This window comes from Mustela putorius, unplaced genomic scaffold (assembly GCF_011764305.1).
Source record: "Mustela putorius furo isolate JIRA1106 unplaced genomic scaffold, ASM1176430v1.1 tig00000905_pilon_pilon_pilon, whole genome shotgun sequence".
Taxonomy (NCBI): Eukaryota; Metazoa; Chordata; class Mammalia; order Carnivora; family Mustelidae; genus Mustela; species Mustela putorius.
In genome coordinates this window covers 5,515,554-5,538,991 of record NW_025421511.1, presented here as the reverse complement: position 1 = coordinate 5,538,991, position 23,438 = coordinate 5,515,554, and the positions used below count along the sequence as shown (strand labels likewise).

Sequence of the window (23,438 nt, the reverse complement as noted above, 5' to 3'; positions counted from 1 at the left end):
CTGTGTCGCTGCGTCCCGGAGCGTCTGCTCACAGCGACCCTTCTGAGAGGGCGCTGGCCTCGGGACAGTGCCGGCTGCACCCCGCGGTGAGGGAGAGCTGGCCGTCTTCCCCATAACTGTTTTATTGGGGAGCACATGGCACATGCACACACCCCGTACACCTGCCCTTCTTACAGCAGCTTCGGGGGTGGTATTCGCTCACTAGCTGGGCCGTAGTCTTGAAAGAAAGACATAAAACGGAGCAGAAATAGCATCTCCCCCCTCCTCTCTGTGTGCCCCACTTGGGGAAAGTTGGTGGTGAGCGTTTGTGGCCTCCAGACCTCCGAAGGGCTCTCACCCTCTCTGCGTGTCATGACGCTCATGTCCCCTCTTCGTCCGGCAGGTACCAGTCTCTGGTGGCTGCTTACGGGGAGGCCAAGCGGGAGCGTTTCCTCCGGGAGCTGGCGGAGATGGAGGAGGACCTGCACCTGGCCCGCGCCCAGGCTCAGGAGAAGCTGGACAAATACGCCATCCAGGAGATGGTAGGGGGGCCCCGGGGCTCCGTGAGAGGCGCGGGTCTGGGCGTGGGCTGGCCACGCGACGTGCGGATGGCCCGTGAGCCGGCAGCCTTGCTGGCCCGGTCCGCACCCCCTTCCCGCAGCGCACTGACCTGTCCTCGCTTCCCGGGGCAGGTGGAGGACAAGCTGGAGGGCCACAGTCACTCGTACTTGGAGCGGATGCGCCGGGCCCCCGAGATCCTGGTGCGCCTGAGGTCCCACACGGTCTGGGAGAGGATGTCTGTGAAGCTCTGCTTCACCGTACAAGGGTTCCCCACGCCCGTGGTGCAGTGGTGAGTGCGGGGTTCCTGCCCCGGGGCCCAGGGGGGCCGTCCCGCACTTCCTCTTAAGGAGCCGGGAATGCTGGGGGCCAACGTGCAGAAGGGGTCCCCTGGGGGGAGCACATGGCACACACCCCGTCCCACTGCCCACCGCGTGGGAAGCTCCACGGGACGTACATTTAAACGTTTATAAACACTCCCGAACGTCCACTGTCAGCGCCGGACCAGCCCTGTTATTTTGACTCAGCTGAGTTTTCCGAGGATTGTTGTTCAAGAGGAAGTCCCTGCAGATGACCTGAACGCAGCGGGGCGGCATGTGGGGCCGCGGCCGAGGGCCTCTGGTGACGTCAGGGGTCGCGTCTCCAGGCCCCGCAGACCCTGTTTTCTGCATCTGTCGTGTACGTGTGTCTGTTTCCCGCTTGCTGGAAGCGATAATGATCTTCCCTGAGGTCGTAGCCTGCCGCAAAGGCCACACACATTTCCTCATAACCTAACCGGGTGCTTGGTGCACTCTGAGAATCAGCGCTGGGTCCTGTGGCTGTTGGCCAGGCTGGCTGGGGAGGCAGAGACCCATCGAGTCTCAGGTTCAGGGGGACGAGGTCCTGCCCTCCTGGGTGGGGCGCGGAGGCCGGCTTTGTGCCGTGGGGATCCTGCGCGACTCTGCCGAGAGGCTGGCCTGGGACCCCGCTAGCGCGGGTGACATTCTTTTCTCGGGAGTGGTTTATCCCGCGTTCCTCACGCAGTCCGAGGACACCGCGGCGCTCTCCGTCACAGGATGAGCGTGTCCCCGACAGGCCGGGTCCTGCAGCAGCCGCTCTCTCCTGGGCGGACGGACAGACACGGGCCCTGGGTCAGCCCCCTGGTTGCGCCGCGGTGCACGGGCCCGAGGTCCTGGGAAGGGGGGGGGCTCCCAGGGCAGGGCGATAACTTCCCCGGGGCCCCAAGGAAAGCTGGGACAAAAGGTGGATGCCAGTCTGTCTTTGCGGTGACAGGCGTGTTTCCCTCGTGCAGGTACAAAAACGGTAGTTTGATCTGCCAAGCGGGAGAGCCGGGCAAGTACAGGATCGAGAGCAAGTACGGCGTGCACACACTGGAGATCAACAGGTAAGGCGTCGGGGCACGGCGGGCTCCCCGGGGCACTGCCTCACACAGCCACCGTCCAGACCCAGGGCACCCGTCATAGAAACAGTCGCTCAGGGAGCACCACGTCCACTCTGTGCCGTGGGACGTTGGTGGTGTTTCTGTGTTCATCTGTGGGAGAAGCTTCTGGAAGCTTCCAGAAGCTGTCCTTGCCGTCGGGTTCCCGGGAGGCAAACCCGCAGCTCTGTCCAGGCTCCCGCTCTGGGAGCAAAGAGAATACACAGGTGGTTTAAGGACAGATGTGGCCGTCAGGTGCGCAGGTGACCGTGGGCGCGGACGGCTTCCCCACACCTGCCCCGCAGGGGCGCAGCGCGGGCCAGGCTGGGGACCAGTCCCCAACCAAAGGAATGTATGTTTTATAACCCTGCGTACTTTCTACGGTATCTTGTCCCTAGGAGAGGCTTAATAAATAGACTGCGTAAGCTAAAAAAAAAAAAGAGAAAAAGAAATAGAACTTCTACCTTTTTTCTCATGGACTGGAAGAAGTGGAGCGCACAGATGAGGAAAAGAGAACAAAGTCTTCCCAGTTTCGCACAGCATCAGTGTCGTCCCGTAAAGACAACACTTCGTTTTCCTTACACAGCACGTGCACACACACACGCACACTAGATTTTTTTTTTTCAAAAGTGAGATTCTGCCTCTTCCTCTGCTTCTGTGCACACACGGTTTGCCTGTCATCAGACCACAACATGGTGCAGCCCCTTCTCTCCCAGGCCCTCGCGACGTTTTCCCGCGCTCGGCTGGTGCTCCCACAGGTACGGGGGCTCCTTCCTGTGCTGTGATTAGGGACCACGGCCAGACCCCTGGGTTTGGATCCCTGATCTATTGTGTACCTTGTGACTTTGGATGGGTCATGAACTCTTCCTGAATTGTGGTATTTTTATCTGAAATCATTATCAAGACACAGATGATAAACAATGGAACGATCGTGAAAACCAGATAGGACTGTGTATGTTCCTGTGTGTCATATAAACCCGTGGTGAGTGTGAGCGTGTGTGTGTGGTTAAGTCAAGTCGAGGCCTTTCTAGGAAGCGACGAGGGAGACCAATATACGTACAAAAAGTCGGTGAGGCATCGGGGTATGGAACTGCATTGATTTTATTATTACTAACTTGCAGAGCGACTACATCGTCATTAGGCTGGGTTTACTTAGAGGTAAGATAACCCACAATAAAAGAATTGTTAGAAAATGGTCCCACCGAAACAGCCCCCAAGGTGACCCGGAGAAGTCACAAGTTAGCACAACAGAGCGTCTGTCACAGAACCTTCCCCCCGATGCCTTCTTACACCGAGGACAGAGTTTTTAGACACTGGTTCTGTTGACCCGTTTTATACACTGCTTACTCCGATGTGCTCCATGCGCGTGACCACCGCGTGGGGCCCAGGCGCGCACGCCAGAGGGGAGGGGGTGTGCACCCCCGGAGCAGGTGGGGGCACACGGGGAAGTCACGGAGGGGAGACCTCAGGGCTTGGGGTCCTGCTTGGGGCGGTGGGATTCATCTTGGGGGGGTGGGAGGCCCCTGTCCAGACACGCTGCGGGCAGGGGGACCCTGAGCGGACCCCGCAGGCTTCCTGTACGTGAGGACGCGCCCAGGGCTGAGGATCGGTGGGGTCTGACCCACGCTGGTCCAGGACGGAGTCCGCCAACTCCCCCTTCCCACCCCACGGGAAGTCCGTGTCACCTCCGTTCTTTGCGCTTCTGCCTCGTGCTCGCTGGGGCCTCCTCAGTCTCCTGCCCGGGTCCCCCCCTCCTTTCCCAACTTCCGACGTGGGTCCCCTCCAGGTCCTGCCCGCCTGGCGCTCCCAGGACCACACCCGCCGCCGCAACGCACGTGGGCTGGCTTTCCCACCGGTCAGACACGGCCTTGGATAAGCCTCTGGAGGAGGCCTGGCGGGTTCCCCATCACCAGAACCAGCTCTCCGCCTGCGGATTATGCAGAACTTGTGTTAGAAAGTTGTGATTGAGATGAAAATTTGTGACAGGTCATTATCCTGGTTTTTCAGGTAAATCTGAGGCTGTTTCATAAAGCTGGGGGTCTGGGCCTTCTGGTGCCATTTGTTGGGAACCTACTGGGTGCCAGGCACTGGTCCAGATGCTTGGGATACAACACTAAAACCAAGGTCCTCTTCTTTGAGGTCTTACAATCTGGCAAAAGGAGGTGAACCGTAAGAAAAATAGAAAGGTGAATTATATAGTAAATCAGGAGGCCACAGTGCTGTGCGTGGGGAGTGGGGCCCTGTCGGTGTGGGGGTGGGCTGGCATGTGGGGTGAAGCAGGGTGGCGGTCGGGCCGGCCCTCACTGAGAGGATGTCTTCAGAGCAAGGCTGTAGGAGATGCAGAATGGGACAGATCAGGGCAGTGAGCCGCGAGGTCTCCGGCCCCAGGGGGCAGCTCTGGCTGCGGAAAGCGTGGGTCCCAGCTCCTGGGGCTGGAGCGGTGGGCGGCCGTCACAGGCCGGGAGGTCAGAGGTGAGCTGCAGCGGTGTGGGTCAGACGACGCCGTCAGACACAGCAAGGACGCTGACTTTCCCTCGGGGTTGGGGGATGCGGAGGGTCCGAGCTCTGGCTCTGAGCACAGGGCTGGGCTGTTGGTGGCGGGCGGGCCTGGCTGGGATGACACGGTTCTGCGCAGGTGCTGGAGGGAGACCAGCCGGAGGTGGATGGTCAGACGGGGTGTTGCTGAGAAGGGGCGCCGCTGGGGTGAGGCAGGCTCGGGTCTGCACACACGCTTGCGCAGAGGGTCGGGGGGCTCCGTGCCCTGGTGGGAACACCCGGCCCCTTCTGCATTTCTCAGAGAATCACTTTCTCTGCTTGGATTTCTAGAATGTGTTAGCTGTGTAGTAGCCCGAAAGCCACGCTGTGTGGAAGGAGAAATCGCCTTCGTTGTGGAGTGAGCTTGTGTCCAGGGCTGTCTCTTTTCTAACTGGGGTGCCCTGTGGCCGGTTGGGGGTCCCTGGTCAGCCCGAGGTTTCACCCAGCTTGCTTCTGAGTTACTAACTGCATTTACAAGGGAAAACCATTTCCCGTTCTCCAGTATGAGACGTTGACTCTTATCCCGGGGATGTTAGCAGCTTTGGACCTGGCGCACGGACAGACCCGTGAGTCTGTCGGCTGGAAGTTTGTAAACTGAGGCCCGGGACACGGTGGCCTGAGGCTCAGCAGCCAGGCCCCCCGCAGACGCACTCGGAGCTTGTGGAGACGGACGTGTGCAGCACTGGTCTGCCCGGGGACCCCGTCGGCAGCTGCCGGGCCGAGGGGAGCCCGTCTCCCGCCGTCTTCACGTGACTCGGCTGGTCATGCCGAAACGCTGAGTTGCCGTCATTTGATCCGTGGCCGTTCCGAGCGCGGCGGAATGTGCCGCCGGCCCGAGAGGACAGCCTGGGTGACGTCTGCTCCTATGAATACCCTCTGGCCGCTGAGTTCTCCAAGTGCTTCCACCCTCCTGTGCTGGTCGGATTAGACTGTAACCGACACGGGTTTATGTGCTCGTAGGACTCCCCCGGGGACTCATAACGCGAGTTCTGTTTCTTCGCAGAATTTTAATGCCGCGCTCGTGTTTTATGAAAGCGCGTGGAGCGACCTCGGGCGGGTTTTGTTTCCAGCACCCTGCCTCCTCCCGGTGGCTCGCAGCACGGCTTCAGGCCGACCTCCTGGCACTTGGGTGTAGATGTCCGTCCTCAGACTCTCATTCGAGTTAGATTGTGAATCCAGGGTGGACGTGGCTCCCAGGGAAGGATGCTGGGCCCGAGTCCCCAGCACGGGTCAGAGGTGATGTGGGCACTTGTCCGAGTGCCCTCCTGGAGGGAGATCAGCAGGCATGACGCTGTTCCGTGAAGCTGGTCTGGGGACACCTCGAGACTCGGAGATGTACGAGGGCCCCACGGACATGTGTGAAGATCGGGACCCCTGTCTGTTCTGGGAAGCCGTCCAAACAGAACACGAAACCCTCTGCCTCTTAACCACGTGCTTGCAATTTCTCCCAGCCGGAGGGACGGCCCGCAGCAGGCTCCGGAGGCTGGCTGCGTGCGGCCTGGGGGAGGAGAGAGGGAACGCAGTCCTGCTGGGGTGTGGGAAGACATGTGGGTCCCCGGATTATCTGTGGACAAAATTCTGAGACGGGCCCAGGCTCCTCACAGTCTGGGTGCCCGGCCCGTCCGCCCCTGGGCGTGCACTGGCGCCGGCGCCCCGGGTCCCGTCCTTCCCGCAGCCACACACTGGGTGGCACAGGCCTCCCCCTGCCGTCCAGGCAGGTGTGCTCACTGATCTTGTCCGTGTGTCCCGGCGTGTTTCATGCCATATAAAACACGCACAACGGAGCGATGCAGAACAGTGTTGTAAGAGTGACACACAAGGACGGACCCATACCTCCTCGCCTCGCGGCTGTCCGGACACCCTCCCTGGGACACTTGTAGGGAAGCAGTGGGTCGGAGTGTCGGGGGGAGTGTCTGCCCTGCCCTACACCCCAGAGCACGCCGCGGGGCCTCTCCGGGAGGAAGGCGCACCAGCGGACACCCCGGCTGCGAAGGGGTCCCCGGCCCGCCCCCCGCTGCGCGGTACGTGCTAACAGGCCCCTTGAGAAGCTGGTCTGTGCGAGTGCATCCAGTGGTGCTTCTCGCGATCCGGTTCTCAGCTGGAAAACCGGCTCAGGATCTTGTGGGACAGGCCGCTGCGTGGGTGGGCCGCTTGTCCTCCCCGTGGGACGTTCGGTTTGAAAACTCCGGGGCACTGTCTGAGACCACTGGTGTTCAGTCCTGCCCAGAAGTGTTTGTGGCCGAGGGACCAGAACACGGTGCTGAGATTAATGGTGGCCAACTGGACAGTGCTGGGCGCCCTCGGGTCGCTCTGTCCGAGGATGCGCGGAGCGTGTAGCAGGAGGAGCCTCCCCCCTCGGGAACCGGAGTGACACAGGCCGAGGGACCGTGTTGCGGCTCAGCGGGGTCGCCCCCTGGCCGGACCGGCCCGCTGACCGTGCTCCCTGAAGTGTCGGCTGTGCCGCTCCTCCTCCCTGAGACTCGGTCCCTGTGAGGTCACAGTCGGGCTTCGGGTCAGACTTCCGTCAGGTGGTTTTCGCAGGGTGCTGGTGGCTGTGCACGTGGCTCGGTCCGGAGGACCCTCCCGGCTGGGGCCGTGGCGTGCCGGCGCTCCCTCCTCTGACCTGTCGTCATGGAGCCTGTGAGGGTGTTGGTCGTGGGGACAGTTGTGGGGCTAATCCCAGAAGAAGGATCCCTCCCGTTTGCAGAACGCATTCATGAAAATATAATGGTTCATTGTTCACAAGAACTCACACAAGCACGCACACACACAATAATAATAATGATAATTCAAGCAGTGCCTGAGGGCCGGGGAGAGAAGTCATGGTCCCTTCCGTGTAGAGCCCCGCCCTGCCGCCCCCTACGGTCTGTGCGCCCCTAGGGGCGCGGAAGGTGATGCTCAAGGGGGAGAAAGCCCCCGGGTCTCGGAAGTTTTGTGTTTTCTCCAGGGAACAGGCTGCACTTGCCGTGAGTCTGGACGGTGTGTGGCCAAGCAGCCCCTGGGAGGCCAGCCTAGGTCTGCAGCCTCAGCGGTGGGCTTTGTAGCTGGGTTCACGTGGCCACGCAGGGAGCCTAGGGCCAGGGTGCCGTGTGCCCAGCCACAGGGGTGGAGCTCTGCCCGTGCGGCTCCGGGAGCCCGGCGCCGAGAGCCGGCGGGAGGAGCCGGAGGGAGCTCCGCGGAAGCAGGGACCCGGTTCTCAGCAGAGAGCACGGCGCTCCAAAGCCTCCCCTCCCCGTTATCGGAGACACTGTGTGCTTTTTGGTCAAAGGAAATATTTTCACCTCCAAGGAAGAAAGTCAAGTTACTCACGAGCCCCTGAGAACGGGTTTGTCTCTGAGGCACAACTTCCTGATGCATTTGAAAAGGAAGCCTGGGGTCAACTCTCTCTTTTGTTCCTTGCGATTGCGGTTTTGTGTGTGATTTCTCTCCCCGGATTTGTGTCACGGTCGCGATGCCCACTTCTGGGACAGGCAGCGGGCGCTGCCGGAAAGAGCGCAGGTCCGGGATTTGCGCACCGCTCATTTACCCAAGTTCTCTACGTGTTGGCCTTCTCACCACGCTGCTACGTAGCGGTGTGTGTTCTCTGGGGGCTGCGACACAGGACACTCAGGTCGAAGTCGCCGCAGAGCGCCTGGCTTCTAGGAAACACTCAGCAGAAGGGTCCTCCCCTTAGGTCCCTGGTCCCGGGGACGATTTCCAGATTCTGCTGGGAACATAGCTCACAGCCAAGAAAATAAGCTTCGGCCTTTGTAAGGTCGATCTGGGGGTGCAGAGGAGCCCGCCCTGGAGGAGCTGGGGTCCGGGGTTGCGGGGTCATTTTTCTTACTGGGGGTGGCACGCCGCCTCCCCACGACTCCTGGAGAATGGCTGCCATGGGCAGGGCTGGTCAGACAGCTTCAGAGTATCCTGGGTGGCTGCTTCCTGTCTGGGGACCATCTGCTTTTGGGACTTGGGGAATAACCTCCATACACACGGGAAAGTCTGGTGGGGAGGGAGGCAGAGTGGATTTTCCTGGAGGCTGAGGTCAGTGGAACTTTCCCACTGGCCAGATAAAGCCATGAATTCCACCTCGGTAGGAAAATGCAGGCAGCGGGGAACAGAGACTGCCCCTCAAGGACGAGACTGAGGCTTTTCAGGGATGTCTATATGGCCAGTTTCCCTCAGAGACAAAGACAAGCCGTGGTCTGGAACCAGCCATTGCCGTGTCCGGAACCGACAGCAGCTCCCGGGACGGAGCGGACACTGTTCTTAAACTGGTCGCTCGTGAACAGAGGATCTAGGTCCTACAAGAGGCTTTCAAGGAGCACCCCATTCGATCTGGGTCACGGGCTTCCAGGGCGGTCCCACAGTGCATTGAGGACGCTGCCTTGCTTTCTCTCTCTCCAAGGGCAAACTTTGACGACACAGCGACATACTCGGCCGTGGCCACAAACGGGTACGGGCAGGTGTCGACCAACGCCGCCGTGGTGGTGAGAAGTGAGTGTTCCTGCCCGGGCTGGGGGCACGCCTCGCGCCTTCTGCGCCTGTCGGCGCCCTTCACCGGCTTCTCTTGCAGGGTTCCACGGGGACGAGGAGCCGTTGCACTCGGTGGGACTCCCGATTGGATGTAAGTCGATGCTGTTCTTTGTTGTGCGGAAAAATGTGCAGCACTAGCATGCGATCACAGAGAAGGTGTTTCCTGAGGGTCAAATCTTAAAATCATATTTCAAAAGATTCTTTGCAATCGCTCTTGCTGGTGCTGGTCCACGGAAAGCCTGTTTCCGTGTCCTTCTGTGGCCAGGGGGCATTTTAAGACACTGGTGAAACCGCAGAGTTACATGTTTGAATCGGGGGGAAAAGCCCGAGTCCCAGTCCTTGAGCTGAATGCTGGCTCCTGCCACCGTGTCCGGCCCCGCACCCCGATCGTCCGTGCCCACTCGGAGTAAGCAGCCGCGTGCACCAGGACGAGGATGAGGCAGTGTTGGCTCTGGCTGCCTCCCGCCTGCCTCCAGAGGGTCGGCCCTTCCCCTTCCTGAGTGTGTGACCTGCCCGTCGCTCGTGGGTCTGCACCCCGCTGTCTCCTGTACCACCCTCCCCCCCACCTAATGCCTTCCTTCTCCGCTCTGAGTGCGAGTGCAGGGCGGCTGGCTGTTGCCCGCCAATGCCCTGTTTGCAGGGGGACCTGCAGCAGCCCTGTCTTGGGGCGAGTCGGGGTGTCTCTGAGCCCCTGGGTTGGTTCTCAGCTGGCAGGGGGGGACGCCGGGCTGACCCGAGCCCCGTGAGTGTGGGGAAAGCAGCCATGCCCGGAGCATCTCTAGGACCAGGACTTGGTAGACCCACATACTGTGGCTCCTTGATGGTTTGGGAATGAGGTTCAGGACTGACCTGCCCTTCCAGATTACGACTGTAGCATAATCTGGGTCCGGATGTTACAGGTCAAGTGTGGGTGAGGGAGGACCTGACCCAAACCGTGCCCCAGGGGAAAGCCTTTCTGGCAGCCGTGCACACCTCTGTGTCGTCGGCTTTGGGTCATCTCTGCATCGGTCATACTGGATTCTCGTGTGCCCGACAATCAGGAGTCGTGCAAGACCACGGATGGGCGAGCAGGACAGGGGCGGGGCCACGTGGGGGGAGGCAGGGCGGCCCGAGAATGTGTGTCGGTGCCCCTGGGAATCCACGGACGATGCCGAGTCCGTGGGGAGGACGCCTGATGAGCCTGATGAGCCGGCGGCGAGCTCAGACGCCATCCCCGGTCTCTTCTTGGTGACAATTCCGTCTAAAGAAAAACTTGGCAGTATTCACACTGGACTGAATTGTACAGATCGTGACCTAATAGATGCCCATGTATTCAACGCAGGTGGATATTTTGCCACTTTTTTCCAATTGCTTTTTAAAAATTGAAGTCCATTTGGCATTGCACAAACTCGCTGTTTCAGAGATGCATTTTGGTGACCTTGGTAGGAGCTCAGGGCCTCCGGAGGTGACGGAACCCCCTCGCTCCCACCGGCCCCTCCCCCGCGCCCTCCCACCGAGGAACCGTCCTCTGGAAACTTCCAGCTCTTTAGAAAAATCTCCCCTGCGCACATGTTTCTAAATTATGTATCTTTGTTTGTTTTGAAAATTTACTGTGCATTTTCTTCTGAAATGTACCCCGCCCAGCTACAGTTATGTTTTGAGATTTAATTTTGCTGCCCCTGGATGTAGTTGGTTCATTTTCTGTGCAGAGTAGAGGGCGTTGCGCTGATACACACAGCACAGTGGGTTCAGAACGCTGCGCCTCCGGCTCGAGGGCACCTTCCGGAAGACCCACAGGTTGGGGCTGACGAGGATTTCAGCCCTTTGGTCTCACCACGGGGCTCAGAGTCCACGTGATCGCCCTGTGCCTGGAGGACGGGCCGCATCTCCGTGCGGGTCTTCTCATTCCTCGGGAGGGGCTCAGCCTCTACACCTCGCGGCTGGGGAGGAGTCAGAGCCCACGGTGCTGGCCAAGTGGGGGAGGCCCTCCTCCGGTGCGTGGAGGCACCTTCTCGCCTTTGCGTCTGCACACGGAGAAGGGAACCTGGGTCTCCTCGCGGAGCCCATGGTCAGGACTTCGTGCGAAACCTCATCACCTTCCAAAGCCTGAGCCTCCTAATACCTTCTCGCTGGGGCTGAGGGCTTTGACGTGTGAATCTGGGGAACTCGCTCTCTCAGGGGTGCGGGTGCGTGAGGTCCTGGGGAAGCGCCCCTGCCGCGTGGGTGCCCGCCTGCCCCCTGCCCGCTGTAACCGTGTGCCCTCGTCTGTCCAGTGCCCCCTTCGTCCGTGATTCCGTACATGCACTTCGACGTCCAGTTTCTGGAGAAGTTTGGGGTCACCTTCAGGAGGGAAGGCGAGACGGTCACTCTCAAGTGCACACTGCTGGTGACCCCGAGAGCTGAAGAGGGTGCAGCCGCGCGCCGAGTGGTACAGGGACGGTGAGTACGAGGCAGGGACCGCCCCGGGGGACGCTGAGCTCCCGTCACCCGGCTGAGAACGAACGGTAAGCTCCAGGGGTGGTTTGGCGGTCGCGCCCACCACGGGGATGACCGCAGGCAGCACGGCCAGCAGAACAGCTTGACTCCACCCCGGGGACGTGGACAGGTTAGCAGGGATGCCCACGATTAGAGTTTTCTCTATAGCTTCACAGGAAGGGTCTTCCTGTGATTAAACAGGACAAGTGCAGTGTCTGTATCACCCGTTTTTCCTCGGCTGGGACAAGCGCTCACAGTTACTAGAGGCCGTGGAGTCCTGGGCTCTGTCCTGAGTGTGAGGTTTCTCTTCCACTGGGTTTGTGGGACAAGGTTGGGGCAGCTCCCTGGGGACCGTGGGGGCTCCCCCGGGTGGGGATAGGGCAGACACCCCTTCCTCCTCAGTCTGCACCCCTCTGCGGGGCGGTCCTCCCCGCCCTGTGCGTGTGCGCGGTGCAGGGGCATTTTCCTGCGTCTCCTGTGGGCAGGGGCTCCTGAAGGTCTCTGGCTTTCTGTAGGGCCAGCAAGACTGTCCGGCTTATACTTACTTGGGACCTAACACTGTGCAAAGTATGACAAAGAAGCCCACGCCAGCCTGCCCAGACAATATTTATAATCGAGCTGGGGGAAACCGTTTTCCCTGCAAAGCCCTGTCTGTTTAAAGTGTGAGAAATGTCCCAGAACAGGTGTGACGCTTTGCCAAAGGCAGGGCACTGACCACGTGTGCCGACCCTGTGGGGCCCAGCGAGGGGCCGAGACTCTCGGTGGCGACAGAGGAGATCTAATTTACCCTCTGCCTGCCCCTGGACGTGTCCTTCACAAAATAAGACCCCACACCCATGTCCCCAGGACGGGGGACATCCTGTGCCATGGTCGGCTGGAGGGCCCCATGCCCCATTCCACGGTCCACGGTGGTCTGCGTTTGCCCCAGGGCTCAGGGCTGGAGTTGGTCCATTTTTTCCCGTTAGGAACAATCTTTTTTTTTTTAAGATTTTATTTATTTATTTGACAGAGAGAGAGATCATAAGTAGGCAGAGAGGCAGACAGAGAGTGAGAAGGGGAAGCAGGCTCCCCGCTGAACAGAGAGCCCGATGCAGGGCTCGATCCCAGGACCCTGGGATCATGACCTGAGCCGAAGGCAGAGGCTTAACCCACTCAGCCACCCAGGTGCCCCAGGAACAATTCATTCAGTCACTGTCGCTTGCCCGTTCGCTACCTCGGGGCCCTTTCTCGGAGCGTGCGTTGGGCGCCCAGACAACGCGCCCGCTGAAGGGGTTTGGCCCATGTTCCTGCTCCTGCGACTGGCCATGTTCCCGCAGGCCGGAGTGGGCAGCGTCCCTCTGTCCCGTCCAAGCAGGGATGCAGCCGTGTGGCTCTGTCTGCCCGACAGCGGGGAGGCCAGGGGTCACTCCTCCTTCGTCGGCTGCTCCTTGCTTTCCCACGCTGCTGTTTCTTGCCCGGGCCTGGCCTCCTCCGCAGCGGCCGGCTCTGTCCTGGCTTTCGGCCGACGGTTTACTGCTGCTACAGGCCGCTGTCAGGCACAGAGTGGAGGGCCGCCACTGAGCCAGCCCTGGGCACGGGAGGGTGTCGCCTCCACAAAACCATGGAGGTGCGCGTGGTGAGACACGGCGGGGTGTGCCAGGGGCAGGCAGTGGGCCCCAGCCACCGCGGTCCCCTCAGGCAGAGACGCGCTCTCTCGTCCTTCCGACGCTGACCGTGGTCCTGTCCCGGCTGCCCCTTCCCTTGCCATTGGCTGTCGTGTGTGCTGTCGTGGGGAGCGCGGCTCTCCGGCGGTTGCCAGGCTGCGGCTTCCTCCCGCCGCGGGAGGCTGGAAACCCCGCCCCCGCCCCGGGCCCCCCCGCGCAGCTACAGTCCGAGTTCCCCGACGGTTTCTGACGCCGTCCCGCGTGGCCGCTCCGCAGATGTGCTGCTGAAGGAGTCCAAGTGGACCAAGATGTTCTTCGGAGAAGGCCAGGCCTCCCTGTCCTTCGGCCACCTGAACAAGGACGACGAGGGCCTGTACACCCTGAGGATCGTGTCCAGAGGGGGCGTCAGCGAGCACCGGGCCTTCATGTTTGTCCGAGGTGCGTGGCCGCGGGGGTGCAGGCGGGGGCACGGGACCCCCGATGAGGGTGGAGCCGGTGTGTGTGTGTGGGGGGGGGCGGCTCGCTGTGTTCCTTGCACACCTCGTGAGGGGGACGTCGGGGCTCCCGTCTTGGGCATGTGTGACCCTCTGTCCACGACATGAGGAAGCTACCGTTGAGAGCAGGTCATTACCCTAACCTCTGCGTCTCTGTTGATGAACGGGTAGAATGTATAAAGCGACTTCCGAGCCCGAACACGCCCGTGTTGCTAATTCTTGAGAGATTTCAAGAATGAAGAGGGGTCCTGAGTAGGGAAGACCGGGGAGGGGCCCCTCACGCCCCAGCTTGCTTGTGAGGGGAGGCCCTGACGCTAGGACTGCTGTCCCCAGCGCCAGCGACCTCGGTGAGTGAGCGTTCGCGGCACCAGCCCGGCCGCCAGCCCCCGCTGGGAGCTTCACGCGCAGAGTCCGTGTGCGCCCGTTTGCGCCTCCTGCCTTCCCCGGGAGCCGCAGGACCCCCACGTTATGGGAAGGAGGACCGAGTCGTGACAGAGCAGGCGGGTTGGACGCTGTGCACGCTCTGTGCCGGGCACACGCACGCGTCACAGCCCCGCTGTAGTGAGCGGACACGGGGACCCGCCACCTGGATGAAATCACGTCTATCCTGCGTACACAGTGCCCGGGGATGTATCTCCACACACGTGTGTCTGTGCACACGCAGAAACACCTACTCGCGCGCGTGTGTGTATAACCTGAAACCCTGACACTGACCTCATAAGCCGGTGCCGTGATTATCTGTCTCCAGTGCAGACGAGGGGCTCAGAGGGCACTTCTCCAGGGTGGGGCAGCTGGGGGCCAGCTGTCTGGGCCTGAAGCCGGCGGCTTCTCGTGCACATTCCCAGCCCCCGGGCCCTTCTGGGCACCTGCTGGAGCTCCGCCCTGCCTCTATTCCCAGGCCCCCTGCGGTCTCTGGCTTAGGGACCCTCCTCCCCGGGCCAGCTGAGCCACCCTGAGGATCCCAGAACCCTTGGTCCTAGTTGGAGGGCTCAGCCGTCCCGAGCCCGGGGCTGGCCTCCGGCACTCTGACGGCCTGCCCGGCCTTGCTCACTGTCCCTCCCCTCCAGCTTCCGGGGCCTGGAACAGCCCCACCAGCATGTCACTGTTTCCGAATCACAACTGTCGGGTCAGAGCATGAAAGAGGGGCTGATCATCAGGGAATATTATAAAAAAAAAAAAAGGAATCATAGAAAACAAATCCACTCGCCCTCCCCACCCGCCCGAGACAACGTAAACTTGCTGGGCTGGGGTTTTAGACCCTGTATTGGGCTGGCATTAAAGCGCACCTTCCACTCTCTGTGCTGGCCTTCTGGCAAGATGTTTCGCCCCATAAAAAGGCACTAAGTACCACATAGCTGAGCTCGCCTGGCTTACTCAGCACCCACAGCAGGAAGAAAATAATGCATGTATGAGGGAGTTTCACTGTCCTGATTACTTTTTGAGGATTCTGATATCAAAAGAATACATTTGGCTCAACGTCAAGGAATCCTTAGTTTTAATATGTTGAGGAAAATCGAACAAGACAGTACACAGTGTTCACGGCCACCCAGGCAGTACAGACTGCAGATAAGAAGTTAACGGTGTGTGTGCCCTTTGGGACCAGCGCTGCTGGCCTTTGGGGCCCCTGTAAGAACGTCTGAAAACCAGATGTACCCGAGGCGTGCTCACCAACGGTCATGAAAGTGCTGTACGGACCCAACGTTTGTTCACTGTTTGCGGAAAAGAAAAAGCTTAAGTCCTCCATCTTGTGAGGACTTGGAAAGACAGAAGCGTCTAAGGTAATAGTTCCCAAGTGTTGAAAAGGCCACCTTCTCAGTTTCATTTCTTTGGTCAGTTTTTGGCGTGACATTATGTGACAACCCTCCCTCCAGAGAAGGGGACCTTCCATTTCAGAATAAATTATGAAAAATCATGGACTTCAGTATTTTCTAGACGACAGAATGTTTTTGACTTTGAGAACTCATAAATAGGTTTATATTTCTTGTCAACAAGCCATCAGTCAAACAAATAGTCAAGTCATTGAGACACGAGGAGCAGGTCGAGTGGACTCGAATCGGGGAGATGCAAGTCTGAGTTTGAAGAAGTGGGCAACAGGCTTTCCAGCATCCCAACCATGTGCCTCTTCTCCACTCCCACCACTGCAGACGCTGACCCGCTGGTCACTGGGGCTCCGGGCGCGCCCATGGACCTGCAGTGCCACGACGCAAACCGCGATTATGTCATCGTGAGTTGGAAGCCGCCCAACACCACCACCGAGAGCCCGGTCATCGGCTATTTCATTGATCGGTGAGTGCCTGCTGCCTTCCTCCAGGGCTGGAGACGCTCCTGAAGCTGAAGCTAAGGTTGGCCCAGACGACATCTTTGGAGAGTTCTCTAAGCTCAAGTTCATGGCACTGTTCTTGTCATGGGGGATTTGGTGGGATCAGGTCCCTCTCTCTGGTTACTGAGCGGCCATGACTGAGCAGTTGGAACACCGTGGGGTTAGGGTAAGTAGATTTCTGAGTGTCGTAATTATTTGCCTGTTCAACACCCTGTATTCAATCCACCCCCAACTTTTCTAGACACACGAAGCCCCAGTTCTGGGTTCTCTGAAGAGTTTAGTCCTGCTTCTCCCTCTAGAGAAGGAGAAAACAGGCACAGAAACGTAGCTGGGAAGGTCGCCGGCCCGTTTGTACCCAGGTCCCTTTCTTCCTCTTCATTAAACTGGGTTTTCTTCTTGCCTCCAAGAAATAAAAATACTGATATTTCAATGTCTAAAATATTGGAATTTACTTTGGAGCTAATCACTTAACTGTGAACATCAAGTTCCTTGACTGGGTGTGGAGCTCAGGGGCCGGGAAGGAAACCAAGCAGAGCTGGTGAATTTATTGGACACACAATTTAGGCCCCAATTACACACTTCAATCACCAAGAGAAATTACAGTAAAAAGCAATGAATTCAGAAGTAACACAATCGTTCTGGGGAGGAATTTAAGATGTTATATGTATAACACACAGTAAAATAAGATGTTTGTTTCAGAAAAGCCATTCAAGTCTGATTGCTTTTTGGTTGGTTAAGTTCCCTTTTCCGCACCAACAGAGCTACTTGTTTGGGTAAAGCATTCCCTATTGGGTTAGTATTTGGAAATGCTAAGGTCAGATTTGTGGAGTGCATTGGGTAGGGTTTACCTTGAATTAAAACCAAGAAAAACAAAATAGAGTGATTTGCTGTGATATTTGAACATTTTTTCAGCCATTTGGCAGAAACACTTTCATGGCCCTTCTTACGTAGGGACCCACGTCCCTCCCTCCGTCATTAACAGGGACGAACCCAACAGAACCTTCTGGTCGGAGGACCCCACAGCGGCCACCTTGGGGGTTAGCTGAGGGGCTCCCCTGCCAGACTCAGTTTGGACCGTGTTCTGGCTGTAACAGGTTAGCACCTGTGGGTCACAGAACTTGCATTAAAATTCTGGATCATTAGGAGAAAGAGATTTGGTTCTCTCTAAAACAAATGTACAGCCCTGGCTTGAAATAGCTCCAAAAGATGACTTTTCTGACCTTGCTGTGTTCTCCTGGGGATTTGACGTGGGGTTTTGGTGCTGAAATTTCTCAGCCTGTGAAAAATGCAAGCTACTCTCTGCATGTCCACGTGTCTGGTCAGGACTTCATGTTTTCAAAAGCCATGTGAGGGGCGCCTAGGTGGCTCAGTGGGTTAAGCCGCTGTCTTCAGCTCAGGTCATGATCTCAGGGTCCTGGGATCGAGTCCCGCATCGGGCTCTCTGCTCAGCGGGGAGCCTGCTTCCTTCTCTCTCTCTGCCTGCCTCTCTGCCTACTTGTGATCTCTGTCTGTCAAATAAATAAATAAAATCTTAAAAAAAAAAAAAAGCCATGTGAGATGCTGGAAGGATCTTCGGCACTGGGACAGACTGAGCCTGCCTTCTGGACAGATTTCAGTGCCCAGGCTCTCATACCGCGGGGCGCGTGTGGGGGACCGGCGCTAAGGGCCCTTTCGTTCCATGCGCTGCGTCGGGCCTGCAGGGGGAGCTTAGGGCACTGCTGATTCTGCTGTGTAAGTTGGAAAAAGGACTGTCAAGGAAACATCTCACGTGACTTGTGGAGGAGATTTGGCCTAAATGTGGTTGAAGGCTAGAATGGGTCTTCAGGCTACAAATTATAAGGCTTCTATATAAGGAAATAGATATACTTTACATACCCTAAATGGCTCTGTCTTTTGAAGACTGCTCGTACTGCTGCTTATGTAAATCTAGTGCTGTAGTGCTTTGACTTCTACAATGTCATGTATTTCCGGTTAGAGCTGGAATGCGGGTGTAATGCACACACAGACCCGTGTGTATTTATTCGGCTCATGTATTTGTGGTTGTCCCCTCGTTTTGATTTCAAGATGTGAAGTGGGAACTGACAATTGGGTTCAGTGCAATGACGCCCCTGTGAAAATCTGCAAATACCCCGTGACCGGGCTCTTTGAAGGAAGGTCGTACATTTTCCGCGTGAGGGCAGTCAACAGCGCGGGCATCAGCAGGCCTTCCAGAGTGTCCGAGGCCGTGGCTGCCCTTGACCCTATTGACCTCAAGAGGTTACAAGGTAGGTTGTGCAGATTTCAAGCCCCAGAGGTGTCTTGGAATCTTGGGGCCATTTTTATGGGATTTGTTCTTTCTTTTCTACGCTCAGCTGTGCATGAGTTTTAAGAATGTCTTTGAGGACCGAGCGTGGTTCGGGGACATTTTACAGTGTCCATATGTCCACGGGTGTCGCTTTAGGAGAGGGTGTGGCCAGGCCGGCATAATCTCCGACACCAACCACGCCGCCTTCCCAGTGCTCTTCACTGGGATCCAGTCAGACTGGCTGAGAACTAGAGTTTTCTTGGTCCATCGAAGATGTAATTTCAACACATTTGATAAGACTCGGAAGGCTTTGAAACTAAGCCACTTTATTTTCGAATGGTAATTTCATGTGACGCAGATGCCCAACAGGGCTTGGACCCTTAAATGCGGTGTGAAGTCAGCCCCTACATTTCCCTTGCCCGCGTGGTCTTTCGAGCCCAGTGCAAAGGTCTGAGAAGCACTGGGTATGCAGACTGCTCCAAGTAGCATCTGAGTCCCTCCGAGTTGGGGGTGTGTTGTGGTCATAATACACATAACACGGGGCGGATTTGGATCTCGCGCCGAGTTAGGGAAGCTGGGGCTTTCTTGATGAAACCTTTGGACGCCAAATTCAGCATCTACTTTTCTCTCTGCAGCGGTCCATTTGGAAGGGGATAAAGAAATCGTCATCTACCAGGATGACCTCGAAGGTGAGTGGCCCTTGAGCACTGCGGCCCCACTGTCCGTGCCCTAGGGAGTCAGGACGGTGGCTAGAGACCAGAGCGATGGACAGCCAGCGCCCAGGGGCTGGGTAGAGCCTGCGTGTCAGCACCGCAGCCGTAGGTCAAGTCTGCAAGCGCGTGGCCTGTGGAAGTTAGAAGACGGGGACGAGCTGGGCGGAGAGCAAGGATAGGATCCGGGGTCCTCCGGGGCGGCTTCACGGCTTCCAGGCCGGTCCTGGGTCCTCTTGGGGCCGTGCAGAGAAGATCAAACGGAACCCGAGTCTTTGTCACTGGCTGAGGCTGGGCCCTTTCTCTCAGCCGCCATGACTAGAGGACTATTTCAGTTTTTCTTTTTAAACAAAAATTTTTATCTTTAGTATTTTAGTCGAAATGGACGGTATTCTTCCTGTCAGTATCCCTGGCCTGAAAATTCACATTTCCCTCATTTATATTGGATTTTCTGAACACTTCTCTTTGCTATTCCTTTCAGAGATAGCCTGGAGGATCAATTTATTAGGGAGGGGAGCCTGGCATTATTAGTCAGAAATCCAGAGATTTTAAGCAGACTTATAATTAGAGTTCGTAGAGGACAACAAACAGGTTACAAATGAAGAAACATGAATTTGGAGCTAGTGCCTCAGGAGATGCACTTTGAAGCTCTCTTTTAAAAAATTGCTGCAATCTAAAAAATATATATATGTGTGTGTACATATATATATTTGTAAATAAAAAAAATAAAACTGCTGCGGTCCCAATGCTCTTTCCCCAAAGAGCTACAGACCTAGGAGTTCATTAGCTGATTTTCATGTTTGCCCCCAGATGGTCTCCAGACATTGGATCTTCTGCACCTATAATGGCTTTTCTCGAGTATCTCCAGAAGAACACCTAAATCCCAGAGGGACACTCCTCAGTGACATTTAAAGTCTTAGTTAAGACCCCCACTTCCAGGTATACTCAGAAGTTGGGGAAGGTGCCCAGTAAATAAACCACAAAAGAAAAATAATCCAGGAAAGGTTGACTTCCTATGACTTCTAAATAAAGGATTGAAGTGTAGGTATTGGAAAGTGTAAAGTCTGGCTCCTGCTTGCAGAGGAAGCCATGTTCCCATGCAGACCCACCTGCATGAATGTGCATTTTCAACACGAGAGCAGGAAGGGGAGTTCTGTTCGTCACCTCCAGCAGGCCCGTGGGATCGGGGTGGAGGGAACCACCCGAGGTCTCCTACGGGCGCGTGTAGGCATTCAAACAAAACTACCTTCCAGGAGGAGGCAAAATCTGCATTATGTAAAGGTGAGAGCAGGAACCGTGCCCTTCTGGGGAGCAGAGCTCTCTCTCCATGTACAGACAGGGATGCGCTGGGGGTAAATCCCAGCTACAAAGTGCCAAAGCCAGAGCTAACGCATCGTAACACACTTAGCTGTCTGATCGATAGAATGGAAGTTTGGTTTCCCAGACGCAGTAGATCTTTCTAGCCAGGACAGACTCACTGATGCCATTTGCCATCTTTCTCCTTACATTTCTTTTCCGTGAGAAGGCAGCTTTTCTGGCTGCCTGGAACCTGTAACTTCATTTTGTTTGATTCCTTCTCAAACTCGGCTGTATCCTGTTCATTTGTGGGTAACATTCCTGGGGCTCAGCCTGTAGCTGGTCATTCGAGGCAGAGGCAGGGACCCTCAGCTGGAAGGCTGTCTGGCTGCGACACTGAGCCTCCCGGGGCTCCCGCTCTCTGGGAAGGCTCTGCACGCCGCAAAGGGGTGGTCCCCACCATCTGATGCAGACCTGGGAACTAGGGTCAGCTCTGTGACCTGCTTTAGGGTCTGCGAAGTTCATGAGTTTACTTTACTCACTTTAAACAACAAATGCTTTCTCTAATTAAAAAAAAAAGTCTTTAGAGAAAAGGGATTTCCAGATGCTTTCAAGCAACCCATTTCTGTGTTCAGGCACCTGTTGTTAGGAATTTCTTCCCATCACTCACCTTTTTTCTTCGTGGAGGCCCATCTGCTTCTTTTTGTGTTAGAAAAGGACTGATAAATGCTGTTCATTTTAAGGGAGAGGAACACTCCTTTGTTGGCTAGAAAAAAAAAAATCACCCCTCTGCTATTTTATTTACTTATTTTTGCTCACTTTTTCCAACCAGTTTAATCTTTATGTCCTCCTCAAGGGTTTTAATTACCGTCAGGGCTCTTCTCTGAACATCATCCGACTCTCGCAGCCGTTCTTGCGTTGGTCCCTTGAGAAATGCGCACTCTGCTGTGGGGCTGGCCAGAGCAGGCTTCTGCAGCGCTCGGCCAGCCCCGTTTCCCTCTGCTAGTTAGTTCCACGTCCGGGTGTCCGGGGCTGGGGGCTGGCAGAGGCAGCCGTGTAGAAGGTACAGCGCGCTTTCTCCTGAGCTCTGTCATCCTGGGCAGCCTGAACATTCCCAAGACAGTTTGTGTTTTTGTGACTCAGAGAAAAATCTTCTGGCAGCCTGTTGTGGTGTCTTTGGGTGGGCAGGACAAAAGGCAGGATCTGTAACTGGGGGATGGAGGCCTGGGTCCCTGTCCTGCCCCTCCACAGCCCGGGGATCCCAGGGAAAGCTTGCGGCTTTCTGAGCTCCATCTTCACCCCATATGGATGTGGCTTGAGAGAGCGGGGTCCAGAGAGGTCCAGAGATTCCCGAAGCAGAGTTTCGGGCAGCACCCGTCACTCAGAGGCACCGGGTCCACGGGGAGCGTCTCCCAGGTGACATATTTGGAGCTGCCTCTCATGGTGGCTTCCTTCCTTCCTTCCTTCCTTCTTCTTCTCCTTCCTCTTTCCTTCCGATTTATTTATACGCGTGAGGGGAGGGGCAGAGGAAGGAGAGAACCTTGAGCAGATGCCAGGCCGAGCACGGAGCCCGACCTGGGGCTCAATCTCATGACCCTGAGATTACGACCCGAGCCCAAACCAACAGCTGGACGCTCACCCGACTGTCCCCCTGCAGGGCACCCTCTCTGCTTTCATTTGCTTGTCTGTCCGCCTTCTCCTCTCTGTTGGGGGCTGGGTAGCGGAGATCAGCTTGTGTCCCTGGCCTCTCCTTGCCCCCTGGGGCCCTCTGAGTCCTCGCCTCTTCTGTCCGTGGTTGGGGTCATCTGTGCGTCTCCAGGCCTCCTGCTGCTGCGCGGCCCAGGGCAATCCTGACAGGCTCCAGGCTTCGAGTCCCTGAGTCCAACTGGGGGCTCCCTGCTGACAAAAGCTGACTCTTCCTCCTTCCCCAGCGCAAATGAAAGGCTTCTTATTCTCGTGCTCTAGGCCTGGAATCCGGGCTGGGTCTGGAAACAGCAAGTTGCTCAGATCTGGAAGGCAGCTTTGCGCTCAGGCGCCTGTTCTCACCGCGCTTGCTACCCGCCTAGCTTCCCTCGGGTCCCCGGATCTGCTTCTCAAGCCCTCTGGCACCTTGGAAGGAAATCAGATTCAGCCCTGGGGACTCACCATGCATCGTCCTAGAACAATTTCCTGCCTCTCCTCTCTCGCATCTCTGTAGGTGTGGACACAGCCCTTGGGGCCAGTGTAGGCCTGTTGGGTGTCCGGAGGCCCCACCCCATTAGCCCTCACTGGCATTTCCCTGGAGACAGTCTGACTCCTTGTTTGAAACCTGACCCGCTTGCCAGAACGCTCCTAGATTAAGCCACGCTGGGTTTCCGTGCCTGTGGGACCTGTGAAACGGGTTATGCTCTGTAACGGGACTCCTGGGAAATAAAACCAGGCTTGTTTGTGTTGTCTCCATGGGCTTGTTCAATGCTGTGCCCGCGGCACAGTCCTCAGGGAGCAGCTGGATATTGAGAAGGGCTGAGATGTCCTAGGGACGTTCAAACCTTTTTAATCATGTGCTAATCTAATTGGAAGCTCGTAATATTTTGTATTGCAATGACAGGGACTGTGGGTCTGGAAAACCTCCACCTCGTAGGAAAAGTTCTCCTCTCCAAACGTGACGCCCTGACCCCTTAAGTCATATTAAAACACGATGTGCACCATGAGAGAAGTAGAGCAGACCCCTCTGCTTGCACATGTTCCCTCCTAGTTATTTGCAAAGGGCTGATGGTTGTCACTCCAGAATTTCAAACGTATAGGTGTAGGTTACTGTGCTTGGGAACGTGGCACAGATCCACCTAGGGAGGGAGAAACGTGTGCTCTGGAGGCTGACCCACGGTTGCAACGCTGGGAGGGCGTATGAGGAGCGTAACCGGAGAGGCCGGCGGAGGAAGGATTATCTCATTCCACAAGGCTCTGAAATGCAGGACACAGACCGCTCGAACCTTCTCTGCACAGAGTCCCAGCTCAGCAAGAGCTCCAGTCCTGGTCAAATGCCCTGTTTTTCTGGGTGAACCTTCTTCCTCCCCTTCCAGCTGAAACTCTGGAAGATTTTTGGATCAGATTATTATTTTTTTTTTAAATGGACTGGCTCATGTTAGCAACAAAAGTAATGAGGTGATCGTCATCAGTGCGTTCTACTTGGCTGGGAACAACAGTTGGCTCTAGATCCCAAAATAGAAGTGAGGCAAAGGACAGCTCGGCCGTGC

At 56.9% G+C, this 23,438-nt stretch overlaps 1 protein-coding gene across 1 annotated transcript in view; it reads left to right on the top strand.

Annotated features, from left to right (window-relative positions):
- Positions 1–23,438, top strand: part of MYOM2 (myomesin 2) — a 73,188-nt gene that overhangs the window by 7,443 nt on the left and 42,307 nt on the right. Inside the window, 11 exon segments of the mRNA XM_004766755.2 lie at positions 383–521; positions 672–829; positions 1,829–1,921; positions 8,877–8,965; positions 9,045–9,095; positions 11,257–11,378; positions 11,380–11,422; positions 13,378–13,539; positions 15,740–15,881; positions 17,980–18,179; positions 18,835–18,888. Of these exon segments, the coding sequence (XP_004766812.2) occupies positions 383–521; positions 672–829; positions 1,829–1,921; positions 8,877–8,965; positions 9,045–9,095; positions 11,257–11,378; positions 11,380–11,422; positions 13,378–13,539; positions 15,740–15,881; positions 17,980–18,179; positions 18,835–18,888 (1,253 nt within the window).